This window comes from Protopterus annectens, chromosome 9.part0 (genome assembly GCF_019279795.1).
Source record: "Protopterus annectens isolate FY-2018-M chromosome 9.part0, PAN1.0, whole genome shotgun sequence".
NCBI classification, from domain to species: Eukaryota; Metazoa; Chordata; order Ceratodontiformes; family Protopteridae; genus Protopterus; species Protopterus annectens.
This window is the reverse complement of record NC_056743.1, coordinates 1,345,401,849-1,345,416,946: the sequence shown is the minus strand read 5'-3', so window position 1 is coordinate 1,345,416,946 and position 15,098 is coordinate 1,345,401,849. Positions and strand designations below refer to the sequence as shown.

Below are 15,098 nucleotides of genomic sequence, written 5' to 3'. Positions count from 1 at the left end.
AGAAGGCGTTCTGGGCACATTGCAAGTGCTGCGAAGAACACTTCTGGCTAACATTAAGGATTGAAACAATACTAATTTCAGGAACTTTAGTTATCTCCCGACTTAGAAATTGGGTTCATTCCCGTCCGGGTATTAGAAACCAGTAGATAACAAATACAGTCAAGTTGGAGGCAGACATCGGGGACAGTTGAATGATGTGCGTCTGGATTCAGTCAAGCCTCGAGCAGACTATTGCCCAAATAGTTTGTAAAAACTACATGATATCTAACATGTAACCTTCATGTGATAATGATTTTGGCATGTATGAAATGGGAATACTAGTCTTTTATTGTAACTACAAAAACAATTGAAAAAATGTATGCAAATATAATTGGAAATAAGAGTACTGCCAACACATCGTATTATTTAGAAACGCACAATGATCCGATGAGTGCTCCATGCAACTATTTTTATTGTATGACTCTGTACCCCCCCCCCAAAAAAAAAAACAAAAAGAAAAATTGCCCCTCTAGCCTTCCCTGCACCTTACGTTGAACTTGATAGCAGTAGATCCAGCGCTTCACATGGTCGGAAAGGTCAGTCAGTGAAAAAGCAATAGCTGCTGCAAGTAAAGCAGAATACTCCTTCATCCCACTTCTTTGGTATTTTTTTTTCCAAGCAAAGCTCTGCCTTTATTTACAATATTTCATATCGAGCTTCAGCACAAACAAAAACAAATAAAACTACAGTACCCAGCAAACCATCGCGATTACCCCCCCCCCCGGGGGGGGGGGGGACGTGAGAGGGTCGACGACGCATTGGCCGAGGTAGAAGGTGGTATTACAGGGGTGTCTGATTGCTGTGGGAGTGTGTGCTTCGCGCAGCGGTGTGAATCACAGAAGAGATAATCGAAAAACAGCGGTGGAAAAACACAAGGTAGAGACAAACTTAAGGAGGGTTTGTTGATTGGTACCGGTATTATAACAGAGCATTCTCAAATCGTTCACACTGTATACCGGGAAACTTGCGTTTCTGTTACTTTGGGAAAGGACGGTGGATTGGAGCAGTTTGGGTGGGACCTGGAGATACTAAGGAGCCCATCGCTCTGGAGTCATTGGTATACGAGAGTTGTAGCTGCTCCTTCCCTCCCCCACTTGTATTCCTGGCATTTTTCTCTGGAATTTCTTTGCAGCCTGTCCCGGTCATTTACAGGTAGAACGGAACTTCTGAACTGACAATGAATACCGTTTATGGAACCAGGGCTACTGCAGCGGATCACTTTTTCAGTTTATGAGGGGGGAAAACTTTTGTGATTGGCTTTGGTTACTGAAATACATCAGCAATTTTTGTACCACTGGAGTTGGCAGCTTTATACCTGGACCACGAACTTCGGTAGTTCGTTCTTCTATGTAGTTGCTCATTACTGCACTCATTGAGTGCAAAGTAAACTAATCTGCCAAGGAGGATTCGCCTGTACCGGGAGATCAAAACATTTTTGCTACTTTTAATTGGACGTAACTGTGTGTGCTGCGGCATTCGCGATATCGGTCCCGCGGTTGGGGTATTGTTCGGGACCGTAGATCATTTTATGGAGAAAGAGGTACTTTGTTACTTGTTTTCACATCCGTTTTGTGTTTAAAATATTGCTGAAAAGTGTGTTATTTGGAGCTTTAGTCCTGTAACGCTTCAAGTTTACCTCTAGTACTTTTTGCGGGGTCTAGAAGAAGGCTTTAAGAGTTGAGGGAGTTTCTTTTTTCTGACCTTAAAGCGACGGTTTGGGATGTTGTGATGTATTGTGTCGAACACTGTAAGGCTTTAATTGCAGGCATCCCAAGTTACCCAGGGAGAGAGAGTGTTAAGGTCAATGTTATTTTTGAGGGTAACCGAGAGCCATCTAATTGCTGTGAAACATGCCGATTGTCTCTGCTAACTTGTTCACCTTTCTTGATGACTGTGGGAAGCTTTGTGTGTTTTGTCGACGGTGAACTGCAAATTACTGGTCAGAAAGTTAGCATTTCTCTAGACGCAGGTATTTTAGTTTGACGAGAGAATAAACCGTGTCGTGTGTACATTGCTGTTCCAATCTGAATATTGTTTGTTTGGTCCTGTGTTGTCCGTTTGGTCTTTGATCTGTGTAGGGCCGTAGAGCGAGAGGTCTTGATTGAGCTCTGAGGGCACATCTTCATTAATGGAGTTGGAAACACTGTGAGTAGCAGATAGGCGACTCCGCAATATAACACTTTAAATTGGTTCCTTACTACTTTACTTTTTAATTTGAAGGGTGTATTGGTAACAAATGTTCACGCGCATCGCGAACGTGCGGGCTTTTTCCATGGTGTTTTTTACATCGGGTTTCTGGGTCTGTGGGTTGGAAGGAAAGAATTCTCGTTTCTACTTGAAATATAAAGAGTTCTCGTTCTTTCGGCCAGGAGCGTTATATTGCGACTGCAGCCATCGGAGGCGGTGTGACGATACCTTTTGTTTGTTTAGAGACCCTCGTTCATTCATGTTAGTGGCCCAACAGTTGTGCTTAATGAAGATTCACGTTTTGTTGTACTTATTTCTATTTTGAGCTCTTAAGTTAACACTTAAGAACAAGAACTTTTTTAAACGTGTTTTTTTTTTTTTTTTTCAAAAACATTCAATGAGCTAGAACGGTGTATTTGAGTGACATCCTTTTCTAGTTATTTATATAAACGGGAACATTTTACTTCTCGAATTTGTTGCGGAAAAGTTTATCCCGTTCCTACAAAACTCCGTGTTTATTTTTCTTGTAGCAGTATACTTGCAAGTACAGTTTTCCTGCAGCGCTGCAAAATGACAGTTCATTAGTTTCGGGTCTTGGTTCTGTACCGTAACTCAAAAATGTGGCATATGGGTAGCCGTTGTTTGAGTATTGTGCGTGAGCAAGATGCAGGGGAAGGTATTTTTATTACATTTTCAAATGTTTCTTCTCTGTATAGTTGGGGGTCCCACCAGGGAGATAGGAACAATCAGTCGCCTTTAAAATATCAACACTAACTTGACGTTTAACAGAATAGTGTGAATTGATACACTTTCTAAAAGAAAGTAGTCCGTAGCTCTTATTGTCTTTAATTATCATTCACGCATACCTCCCCCCCCCCCCCCCCAACCACCAGTAGCTCTTATTGTCTTTAATTATCATTCACGCATCCCTCCCCCCCCCCCCCCCAAAACCACCAGTTCTGGAGAGGATTAAGAGAGGTTGAGCTAATATTTTATATCTTCTTTCACCCTCTCTTTAAAATGTATTTTAATAAAATTACTTTTTTACAATGGTAAGAACGGGGATCTATCCCTTAGCATGGTAAGAACAGGGGATCTATCCCTTGGCAATCTGATTTGCAACGTATGAGCAAAACCCTTACCAACAGTATAGGTTGTAGTTGATTTTGTGCGATCTGTCATTATTCCTTTGTTTGAATACTGCAGTTTAGAACTTTTTCTGTAGCTGGGACGGAAGTTCGACATAACCCAAGAAACACCCATGCAGTTACATTATTGCTGGAGCTTTTGTATTGAAACTTGGGTTTAGGTTTCCCTCTCCTTGGTATCATTTGGTCTTTATTTTTTACAAAAATGTAAAATTTGTTTTTGAGAGAGGATACATTCCACAGTTTGAAAACCAGTTATATCTGATACGCCAAGTGGTTTTGTGTGTGGGGTAACTTCGGTCATGGTATTAAGGAAGAAACAGGTGTGCCACCTGTGCCCAATTGGACTCCCTCGTAAACAAATGTCAGTAAATAAATATGTGAGTGAATCCACTGCAACCCCTTGGTAGGATACCCCACAGCAATATAAAAGTCAATGAGCATTACACTTTCAATAAAAAAAATTTTAATAGAAGCTTTCCAGCACTGTGGTTTCTGCAGTTTAGTTGAGTTCTTCTTCAGTAAACAATTTAACTGTTTGGTTTACCTAGTCTATTTATTTATTTATTTTTCTTCTGTTTTGCCTTTTAGATGCAGATTTACACTGGGTATGAGGAGTGTGGACAGGATTAGGAATAAGTATATTAGAGGGTCAGCCCAGGTTGGAAGGTTTGGAGACAATGCCAGAGAGGCAAGATTATGTTGGTTTGGACATGTGCTGAGGAGGGATGCTGAGTATATTGGGGGAAAAAGATGCTAAGGATGAAGCTACCAGGTAACGGGAAAAGAGGAAGGCTTAAGATAAGGTTTATGGATGTGGTGAGAGAGGACATGCAGGTGGTTGGTGTGACAGCAAGATGCAGAGGACAGGAAGAAATGGAAACGGATGATCTGCTGTGGCGACCCCTACCGGGAACAGCCGAAAGAAAATGATGATGATTTGCCTTTTAGATGCACAAGATGAAAACACTGCCATTTCTATTTAACCATGCTTGTCTCCCAACTTTTGCTATCAGGATAGTGACTGTGTCTCATCTGTTGTCAGGGTAGGTATGTTGGTCCACTAGTCGCTGTGCTATTTTTGCAAGGAGTTATAGTTTGTGGTGGCTTTGTTGCCTTGAAAATAAAAATTTCATGTGTCTACGCTTTTTTCTGACAAGGGTCAAGTTTTAAGGGCAGGACAGTCTTTTGTGATTATTAAAATATATGTGGGTTATTTTCTGTTTTGCAACCTTGAGAAATGTCCGTTTCCAAGTTTACCTAGTTGTTTTAGTTACTTGCAGACTGACAAGTATATTTCTTTCTCGGCTTCCTGGCAAAAACAGCATGTATTTTTCTCCCAGTTTGTTTTTCTGGTGCACCATTTTTTTAATGAAACTTTATTGGCAGTATTATGTATTTCTGTAATTCTGCCTTCTGTGCTATTTACTCATTTGCTCACTCACTTGCTCTTACCCCCTCCCCCACCTTCCCAGTTGCTTTTACCGACTAAGATCTTCTTTTTGTAATATCCCATAGTTTGTGATTACTAAATTTAGTTCTTTAGGCTGTGTAATAAATGCATGCAAGGGTGGCCTTTGGAACACCGTGCTGTTGGGATTCAGACTTGTAATCTAGGGCTACAGTGGAGCATTCCTTACTACAGCGCGATATAAATTAAGCCCCACTGATGGCTGACTGCTACCTATACATTGCAGCCTAACTCTAAGCAAGGCTGACTACGTACCAGAATTACCCAAGCCTTTCCACTTGCTTTTAAACTGATTTGTTATCCAATATTGAAATTAGTCGAACTATTATAGGAACATACACCCCCCACCCAAAAAAGAAAAACACGCCTGCATCCTGGAAGTTTCACCACCAGAGAATAAAAATTCCAGAAAACAATGAGAGGATGAACTTGGGAGGCAATATCATGACTAAAATGACTTATGAAAATGGTACTCCATGGAATTGGCTCACAAGACACTTCGGTTTGTATCACATTGTACTCTTGCCTGTTACGAAGTTTATATTGGGTTGCCCTTGCGTGTGATTATCACTATATTGTAAAATTTTGCTAGCTAAGAAGTGTGTACATCTAGCTTCAGTAATTTAATCTTGAACGTGTTTTTGGAAAAATCCTGTATTTGTATTAAGCATGTAAATCTTATGGCCTGGTTTGTGGCTGAAGAGAGTCAGTAGACCATACACAAATCCAGTGAACAAGTATATTGTATGTCATTTTTGTTTTTTTGCCATGTAAATGAACTGGTGCAATGATCCTTTGCAGCCACACCCCAGGCCTAAAAGGTAAATATAATGTATACAAAATACAGAAGAATTTATAGACTAGCACCATTGATACATAAACAGTGTAGAATTTAAGAATTTGGATACAGGTGTAAAATAAGGACAGTGTTGGTTGGGAGTCTGGGAGTTATGGCTATTTCCCCACTCCAATATTTGTTACTTAAACATTACATTTGAATATGGCTACTGCTTTGCAAGTTGCAGGTCTACAACTTCTGAAGTTGTGCTTTGAATTGCTTTTCAGTTGTGCTTTTGCTACTTGAATTACACTTCAGTTGTTTTAAGCTTCTTGGTCAAAACTTCAGTTTACATAACCAAGTAATGATTAGGAGTTGTGTGTGTATAATATGAAATAAACACACATATACTGTAGGTGCGTGTTAATTTTTTTTCCTTGCTTGCTTTTTGTGGGCTATGGAAATGTAATTTCAAGTGATCTGTAAGGAATTTTTTTTATGTTTGGTGTTTTTGTATAGACTTTGTTGTTCTTTTTTTTTACCAAGAACAACAATGTTATTTATACAATAGCTCTATTTTATAGAGGCTAGCAGTGTGTGTACTCCAGAGGTATGACACAATGAACTTTGCATATTTGTAGCAATGAACCTAGCACATTTCATTAGTTGTAGTTTGATTTCCGCAACTTGCGCTGTTTTATTTAGCTGTCCAGTTAACTGATGTATCACAGTGCAACCTGGGCTGTAAAGCAAGGGTAAATGTGCATGCACACAAGGTATACACAACTATTGCGTGCATGTATTCTGTTGGTCACTATGTTTGTGAGAGGTTTGTAAATGGTCAGACCAGAGCTCAAAGGCTGTTGAAAATAAAATCCATCTTTAATTTCAGTATCTAATACAGTTCAAAATATTCCATTTGATAACACAATTAAGTTAAGATTTTTTTGTATGCAGTAGGGTTTGTTCCATCCCAATTACCTACTTTTTTAAAGGTAAAATTAAAACATGTTAGTATAGCACAGTAAATTACTTTTTATTGCTTTTGAAATGGCTACTGCCATAATTGTATTGCGTAAGCATGCGTTAATGTACATTGTTTGCAGAGGGGGTGATGGCATCCCTCCACTTTTGAAAACAAGTGGAGAGTTATGAAAAGGGGGGGGTCAAGGGGTGGTAGCTCTCCCATTGAGTTCAACAAGTGAATGTTGTATCTTTCGGCTGTTCCTGGTTAGCGGTCGCCACAGCGGAACTCCGGTCCGCTAATGATTGGCAGTAGATTTATACGTACCGAGTTGCCAGCCCTGACGCACAACCTTCAACGAAGGTATGCCCATTCATGCATGTCTCCACACAGAAGACGCTTTAGCTGAGAATCAAACAGGGCGTCTTACTGTGAGGCGAGAATGCTACCACAGCACCACCACCGCAGTTCAGTGAATGATTTTTTTTAATTGCTTCTGTAAGTTGACTGCTGCAAATTTAAGTGAGAAATATCTTCTTAGGCTCATAGGAGGTTATTAGGCTAATGGTCCACGTAAGCAGTGGCAATATGTACAGTATCCCATGTCAAGTGTAACCTTTGATTTTTGTACTTTAAACCACACAGCCTTTGTGCATGCATGCCTTGTGTGCTTTACTTCTGGTGTACTCTGTATCCTGTTGTGAGCTAGAAATTACTCCTGTTACATGATTTGAAAAGTTTTGTCATAGTTATGAAACTGGGCATCCTTTTTATATGTACTTTGCAGCTGTTCAGTGGCATGATATTCTATCGTGTGTATTTTATTGCGGTATTGGCTGTTTACAGTTTATAGTATAGAATGTGTACAGAAGCTTTATAAGGATTATTTGTTAAGTGTCAGTACTTAATTGGTCATTATCTGAAACGTTGTATTGCCCAAAAGATAATTGGGCTGGGAAAAATTCAGGTTGTACCAAATTATTTTCTGTGGTGTCGCACATTTTAAAGAATATTTGAGAGGGGGCTGAAATAATGATTCTACGATGTTGCTGCCAAGAGTTAGGTGAGGTTCTGGCCAGGATATTCTGCTGGTTCTGCACCTCATTTATTCTCATCAGTCACCTGTTCGAAAGACATGCGTAAATGGGCGTTGAGCTGGCACCTCGGCACCGTAAAAATCTGCTGCCAATCATGAGCGGACCGGAGTTCCGCTGTGGTGACTCCTAACCGGGAAAAGTCAGAAGTCGTCACCTTTTTGTAGCTGGTAAGTCTTTTTGGCTTTTCTCGGTTAGGGGTCGCCACAGCGGAACTCCGGTCCGCTCATGATTGGCATGGGGTTTTATGGTGCGGAGTTGCCAGCCCAATGGCCAACCTACAGTGAAGGCACGCCCATTCATGCTCGTACCTACCTGCATGTTAACGTCACTTGACTGCGGGGGGGGGGTATGCAGACTCCACACAGAAGGAGCTCCAGACGAGAATCTAATGGGAGAACCTCTTGCTGTGAGGCGACACCGCTAACCGCTGCACCACCGCGGCTACAATGATTGTAGAATTAGAAGCATGGTTGAAGTAGGCAGAAGATAAGACCCTTCATTCTCAACCTGCATACATTGGAAATGGGAACAAATTCCCTTGGAAAGTAAGTACATCCAACTAAAACTCTGGACATCTTACTAGCATAAACTTTTCATTTCCAGTAGGAATGTGGGATACTACTGAAAAACGCATTTAAAAAAACGATGACAAATTATGAAAATTTATAAGCACATTATCAGTGTGAAATCAATAGATTTTTTTTCCTCTTTTGCTGAATTGCACCATACAAGTTCTTTTGTCCAAATGTGACTTATTTACATGACCAACATACTAGTTGCAGCAATAATTTAATGTGTGATTTTTGTGTACTAGACCACTTAAAAATGGCATGCAGTGAAGATTCAGAAAACTGTTTTGAAAATCTTAAAGCAAGCCCGAAAATAGGGACAGAATGCTCCTCCAAATTGGGATAGTTGAGAGTTCTGATTCTCTCACCCATTTCCTATTAAACTCTATACAATGTAAGTGCATGGAGCGCTGTAGAGTGCTGATTAGTTTTGTCACTGTGGCTTTGTGGTTCGGGTGTTTGCACCGTTCATCATGTTATAGGAGAAGCTTACTGAAAATGAGATGATGTTTTACACCACTATTTCTACCATCAGCTGAAGCTTGTGCCTGTGTGTTGCAGGTCCTTGAAGTACTATATCCAACAGGGAAAGGAGTATCCTCTGAGGCACATGTTTTTACCTCAGTAACCACTTTTTAGGATGAGAGTGGTTTCCATAACTTAGGTTTTTGGTTGCATCATAAGCACCTAGCTGTAAGACAACACTGATAGGCTGACCAGTCCTCAAATGAGGAGTACTAGCTTAGGACTGAATTGAGTTTCTTTTTTCACATATTCTGTAAGCTGTGACCTGCTGCACTGTAAATGGTGCCATTTCAACACAAAACATGGGGAAATCTCCGGTTTGTGCTTTGGTGGCCTTTGTAATTAGCAAGAGGAGCACTTGTGTGTTTCAATGGATGTGACTGGGAATGATGAGTTAATAGGCTGAAGGCTTAGAAGTGATTGAACTACTTTTGATGTGGTCTTTAGAACCCTGCCTTTTTTTTTTTTTTTAATTTGGGTACTGCCGCCACCAGTTCAGACTGATGTTATGTCATAATGCTCAATATTGACAGGAAAAATTGCACCAATAGGACTACTTTCCTTTTTTCAAATCATTTTTGATTTTTGCAAAACCACCCGGGTAGAGAGGTTACATCACATGATTCAGTCAGAACTTGTAAGTACGGCTGGTGTCACATTCTCATTCTCTCTCTCTCTCTCTCTCTCTCTCTCTCTCTCTCTCTCTCTCTCTCTCTCTCTCTTTTCCAGCTAGCTGAGGCAGACAGTCTGTCTTGCCTTCCCTGTTGCTTCACTGCAGGACTGCTACAGTAGCTCAGTAAGGCCATATAATAACAAGTAACTGTCTCTTGGTAGCACAATGTGGAAATTATGTATTGGGGGTGGTAGGTGCTATATTGATGATTAACACATGGTAGGTGCTATATTGATGATTAACACAACTGTGGAGGAACATACAGGATGACTGAGCTACAAGATAGTTCTAGAAAAGACAATAAGTGAACAGTCCAGGTGTGTGGTGGTACACTGTGGAAAGTATTACGTGTGTGAGAACGAAAGCAAGAAAGAAAAGTGAACAACATAGGAAACTTTGTTATAAAAAAACAGAAATGTGTCTGAAATCCTTGTCAGGTATGTCATGGCAGCTAACTCTTCTAATGGTGGAGTTTTGTAAAACTACATGGTATACCTGTGACGTACTGAATAGCAAAAGTGACTTTTGTACATAGCTCATGTAGACTCTTCTAATCCATCTGTTCAGACTAGGCTAAACAATTATGCCAGGCAGTCTTTCACAAGATTAGCCCTTTTATGGCCCTTATTCCTTTTGAGCTATACAGAGAGAGGCTAACCATAGTATGGTATGAGAGAGAGATGTACTCCCAACGTACAGAGAGAGGCTAACCATAGTATGGTATGAGAGAGATATACTCTCAACGTTCCAATGAACTGCTGCTAATAGACTATCAGAAACCACCAAGTTGCCTTCCTGAATGATTTTTCAGAAGTGTTGTAAAATACAAATTTATTGAAACGTTTAGACTAAAGCACTTTCATCCCAAACACAAGTCTCTCTCATTTGGGAGGGAAAGCACTTAAGGTTCTCAATAAATTTTGTATTTTATAATAGTTCTGCGGGTTATTGAGGAATGCAACTGGAATTTTTTTTTAGTATGATAGAGGTATCAGAAAGGTCCCTGAATTCACAGGAGCCATTTTGCTTTCATTCTGTGTTCAAGGAGTAAATGGAAGAGGGACTAGAATGGCTATTGACCTTGCTTCTTTGTCACAGGAAGAAAGAACTGTAATATAATTCCTTCAAATGTATCTACTTTTAACTGCTAGTCTTTGTGACTCGAGTATATGTAGTCTAAAACATGGCTTCCATCACTCACTCACAGTTGCACTGCAGTCTCTTTTTGGCTTTTGGATGAATGGAGTAACTTGTCTCCCAACTACTTTCTTAGTAGAAGGTATAGAATAAAAAATAGCATACCTTTTTCAATACTTGCTTAAGGTTAAAAATATTTTATTCTAGTTATTTGCTGTATATCTACGTCATCAACAAAGTTATTCAGACTTTCTGTGTCATCTAAATCTCTCTCAACTTTACCCACATTCATTTAGCTGCATTGAATATCCTAATAAGAACCCACAGTAATGGAGTAACACAGCAATGCACTAACCCACCACAAAAAACAAACTTTGGCAGCTCTTCATTGATTATGAATACTTTGTGTGTTTGGCGTAATGCTTTTTGCAAAGTATATACAAAATGCAAATGCATTCGTTTTTCACATTATTTCCCCTTGTTGTCTTCCAAAGTCATGTCCTAACAGATATGCATACTTCCCTGTTGAGAACTTTTTGTGCTTTTTACTTAATTTTTTTACATGACCTTTTCTGCAAATTATAGGGAGTCTGCCATGTTTTCACATACAAAATCACAACTTTATTTCCTTTATTATTGTGTATCATTTACCTCTTAAATTTGTTCTGTCATGTTTTGTATAATGTGCCCATCACTGTTGATCTAAAATCTTCTCTCACATCAGGAGTCCAGGTTCTAGTTGTAAAGCATCTGTTAAGACAGAAAGAAAGGAGGAAACTGACCTAAACACAAATGGCTAGCTGTGCTAAAGCAGTGACAAAAAAGTAGTATAAAATGTGTATTAATATCTATCCCAGTGGTTAATAATAGATGTAAGAAGTACTTTTCCTAATTGCCATAGAAAGTCTCTGGTTGCCTTCTTTGTGGAGTTTGCTTGTTTTCCCCTTGTCTGTATGATTTCCCCCCACATCCAAAAATATGCTAGGTGTTTGGTGTAGCAGATAGGTGAATAAAAAGGTGAAACTTCAGGAATGAGAAGTACTAGCTTCAAATCCAGCCTTTCTAGTTGAATTTGAGAGCGATGCTAAGAGTGCACCAAAAAATGGAGTCATGGAGAATAACACACTGAATAATTTTGAATAATGTGTGACAGAAGGTCACACAAGTTGAAAAGTAAGGAGCCACAAAACTGGTGTGACCAGTACTTCTGTGTGACACAGAAACATGAGCAGTAAAAGCAGAACAGCCAAGGAAGTTTGAGATGATGGAAATGAAGTGTCTAAAACAGGAAGTTGGGTACACACTGTTGGGACAGATGATGACATGGAGACATTTGAGCTGAAGTACTGCATTTGCAGAGAATAACAAGAACAACATATTGGGGTGGTTCGATTGCATGTTGATGAAAGCAGATGATGGCTTGGTAGAACATGTTTTGGAGAGAGACAGAGGAGAGGAGAACATACAGCCAAGAGAGAGATTGTGTGAGAAGACAGTCTGGCATGACTGAAGACCTTTTTTAGGGGTGATGCTGAGTCGAGAGAAGGGATGACAGTTGATGCAGTACCCCCAAACTCATGTGTATTTAGGAGGTATTGAGGGAAAAACATGCAAAAATGAAATTGCATGTTGTGGCAAAACGAGAAATTATTTGCTGGTGTTTTAAAAAGGAATATTGTGTAGAAGCAGAAGGCAAAGAAACACTACATTAGGATAAGAAAAATGCAAGGGAAAGCTACTGTCAAGTGCAAGACTAGATCCTTGAGTCCCAATGTTTTAGAAAATTCAATGATTTAGACAGAAGATAAATTCTCAAAGTGGCTAATGCACATGAAATGGGATTCCCTCCTTTACACCAGCTATTGTAGGTCTGTTCCCCTCTTAACTTTTCTAGTTTTGAGATTACTGTATCACAGCCTGTGATTTTGTTTCTTCAGTTTTTCACTTCCACTTTTGCAAGAATTTCAGTTGTACTCATTGGAACTTCAGCAAGTACCAGGAGAATTTAAACTAGATGTAGAGTGTAATAGTTTGTCAGAAAATATTATTAGAATTTGCATTGGAAAGCTCTTTAATGTGATTAGGGGTTACCACAGCGGATATCCAGTCCACTTACGATTGGCAGTGATTTTTATGGTGTCGAGTTGGCAGCCCAGCACCCAACCTTCAGAGAAGGCACACACCTACCTGTCTTTTAAATTTCAGTCGATTGCGAGGGGGGCATGCAGACTCCACATAGAAGGCACTCCAGCCGAGAATCGAACCGAAGAGCCTCTTGAGTGAGGCGATAACGTTCACCGGTGCACCACTACGCACAGTAAATGCATACAGGGATAGGTACTCAATTGCAATGCCACCTCAAATACTGTACAGAGCCATAGCGGGGATATCTGCCTTGATTTATCCTGTTTATTTGTAGGCTTGGATGTCTTTCTTTCTGAAAGTCATTTAAATATGTCTAAATGCCATACCAGTAATGAATGCTTCGAAGAGTAGTTCTTAGAGTAGAATTCAACTAAAATTGAAGCAAAGAGGAAACTGGGCTAATGAATGTGTGAAATAGTATGGTTACTTCTGTGAATAAAGCCAATATTCACATTGTGCTGATTTGAGTAAAGCAGTTTTAAAAGAGAACACTTGGTTATGATTGAGGAAGTAGTCTCAACTGTGCAAGACAGTAAATCCTTTTCTGCATTAGGTGCCAATCAAGGAGTCTGGCTGATAAAGCTAACTGAAGAAGCTCCACATTTTTCTGTATTTAGGTTTAAGAAAACGGAGATGTACTTGCATTCTTTTATTGTGTTTTGTGCATTTGTTAACCAGGTAAGCTGACGGGACACAAGTGTCCCTTTTCAGGAACAACCCACGAGCACGGTCTTAAGTGATTTGCTATAAATTACACAGTGGGCAAATAGAAATATAAGGAATTAATTCCGTTGCTCAGGAAATGGATTTTCAACCAAAGAATACATGATCTTCTTCTTTTGTCTTTTATATCCAACTTCATGAATGGATAGTCTGATCTAACCTCTATGCCTTTTTTTCTAAGCTTTTTGGGTCCAGGGCTCGGCCTTGTCCCTTGCAATACCCCAGATTGAGTTTGCCCAATTTTATGTCTTGCATTCTATCTAATAGGCCCAATAATGCAAAATTCCATCCTGCCAATAGTGATGCTGGGGAAAAACAACTCAGTAATGGAAAATAACAAGGACTTGGACACATCCAGTTAGTTGTAAACCGTATGCAACAATTTTGGCAAGAGGGATGGAGGGAAGGAAGTTCAGCTGGGAGGATAAAGACAGCACAGGCCTAGAGTTATGGTAAGTCAACAACTTTCATATCCGATGTTGTCATTTCTGTCCAACTCGATGAATGGGGTAGATTCCCTAACTACTAGAACTCTGGGTTGGCGTTCAGGAAGGATATGCCAAAGGATGCATGGGATCTTGATTGCACGTCCACTTGTAGTGAAATACAAAGGTATGAACTGAGACCAAGTAGCTGTAGCAGAAGTCTCCTCTATAGGGACTCCAGCAACGTAGGCAGTGGAGGCTGCCATTGAGCTGGTTGAATGAATCTTGATATTTCTACCATATATGACAGTTTCTTAATGCCGTCATTGAATACATGAACTGCAGCAGACTGATGGTTGCAGTAAAGCGCCTAGGGGCGCTAGACTTGTATGAATATCAGACATCACTTTTGTCCCACTGATGCCGATACTATTAACTACCATACAACAGAGAGTTCTGTGGTATGGATCTTTAATAGCTGGTGTTTCCCTTACAACTGGAGTCAGCCTTCCAGTCTCTTATTTAACCAGGCTGTTGCTTCTTTCTGGCAGGCTTTTACCTCTCTGCCCACCTTTTTCCATCTTAAGGTACTGCTTAGCCCAGACAGTATCCCATCTTTACTTTTCATGCAGCTGTAATTTATCAGTGGCTATGGTGCCTTCTAAGTGGACAGCAGGTTCCACCTGGTCTGATTCTGCTTTGTTCAAAAGGCCCCAAAAAAGGCTTTCCAAGACTGAAAAACGCATTATAACCAAGGAATTTGATCAGATCCACAGAGGACTTTCAGAAATCCTCCTTAACACTAAATTTGGAGAAAAGTCAACTCAGTTGATCTGGTAGTGGGGAGGAGGGCCACTGATTGATTCCATTCTATCCACACACACAGGAGAGTTTAGAAAGCCTGATAGGTTAGGTTATGGAGCAGCACTTCTGGGTAGTTCCACTGGTTGCTACTTTCAAGATGTACTTCATGTATAGGAACACTTTGATACCGAGGCCTGAGTTCCTAGGAGGCAGACCAAATGTGCCTGTACAGAGGTCTCCGCAAGGCAGTTTTTTTTTACTTCTTGTATTACTAGTGTCCTTCACCGTGCCATACATAGTAAGCCAACACTGCTAATGTCTTGACTCTGAATGCAACATGCAGCTTTAGTAAAAAAAAAAAAAAAAAAATCTTGTGCATTTTACAATCTTAAGAAATCTAAGATTCCTACTTG

General features: G+C 40.0%; 1 protein-coding gene across 7 annotated transcripts in view; it reads left to right on the top strand.

The window, feature by feature from the left end:
• Positions 1-784: 784 nt before the first annotated feature.
• The window catches only part of FGFR1 (fibroblast growth factor receptor 1), a 566,249-nt gene continuing 551,935 nt past the window's right edge, over positions 785-15,098 (top strand). For 2 of the 7 annotated variants that reach the window (XM_044084327.1, XM_044084326.1), the window contains exon 1: positions 2,297-2,487. In XM_044084327.1, the coding sequence (XP_043940262.1) occupies positions 2,312-2,487 (176 nt within the window). In that variant the 5' untranslated portion in view covers positions 2,297-2,311. Of the gene's footprint in view, positions 1,580-1,741; positions 2,009-2,296; positions 2,488-15,098 lie in introns of those variants that run through there. The other 5 variants (XM_044084322.1, XM_044084325.1, XM_044084320.1 and 2 more) reach the window with 5 other exon arrangements.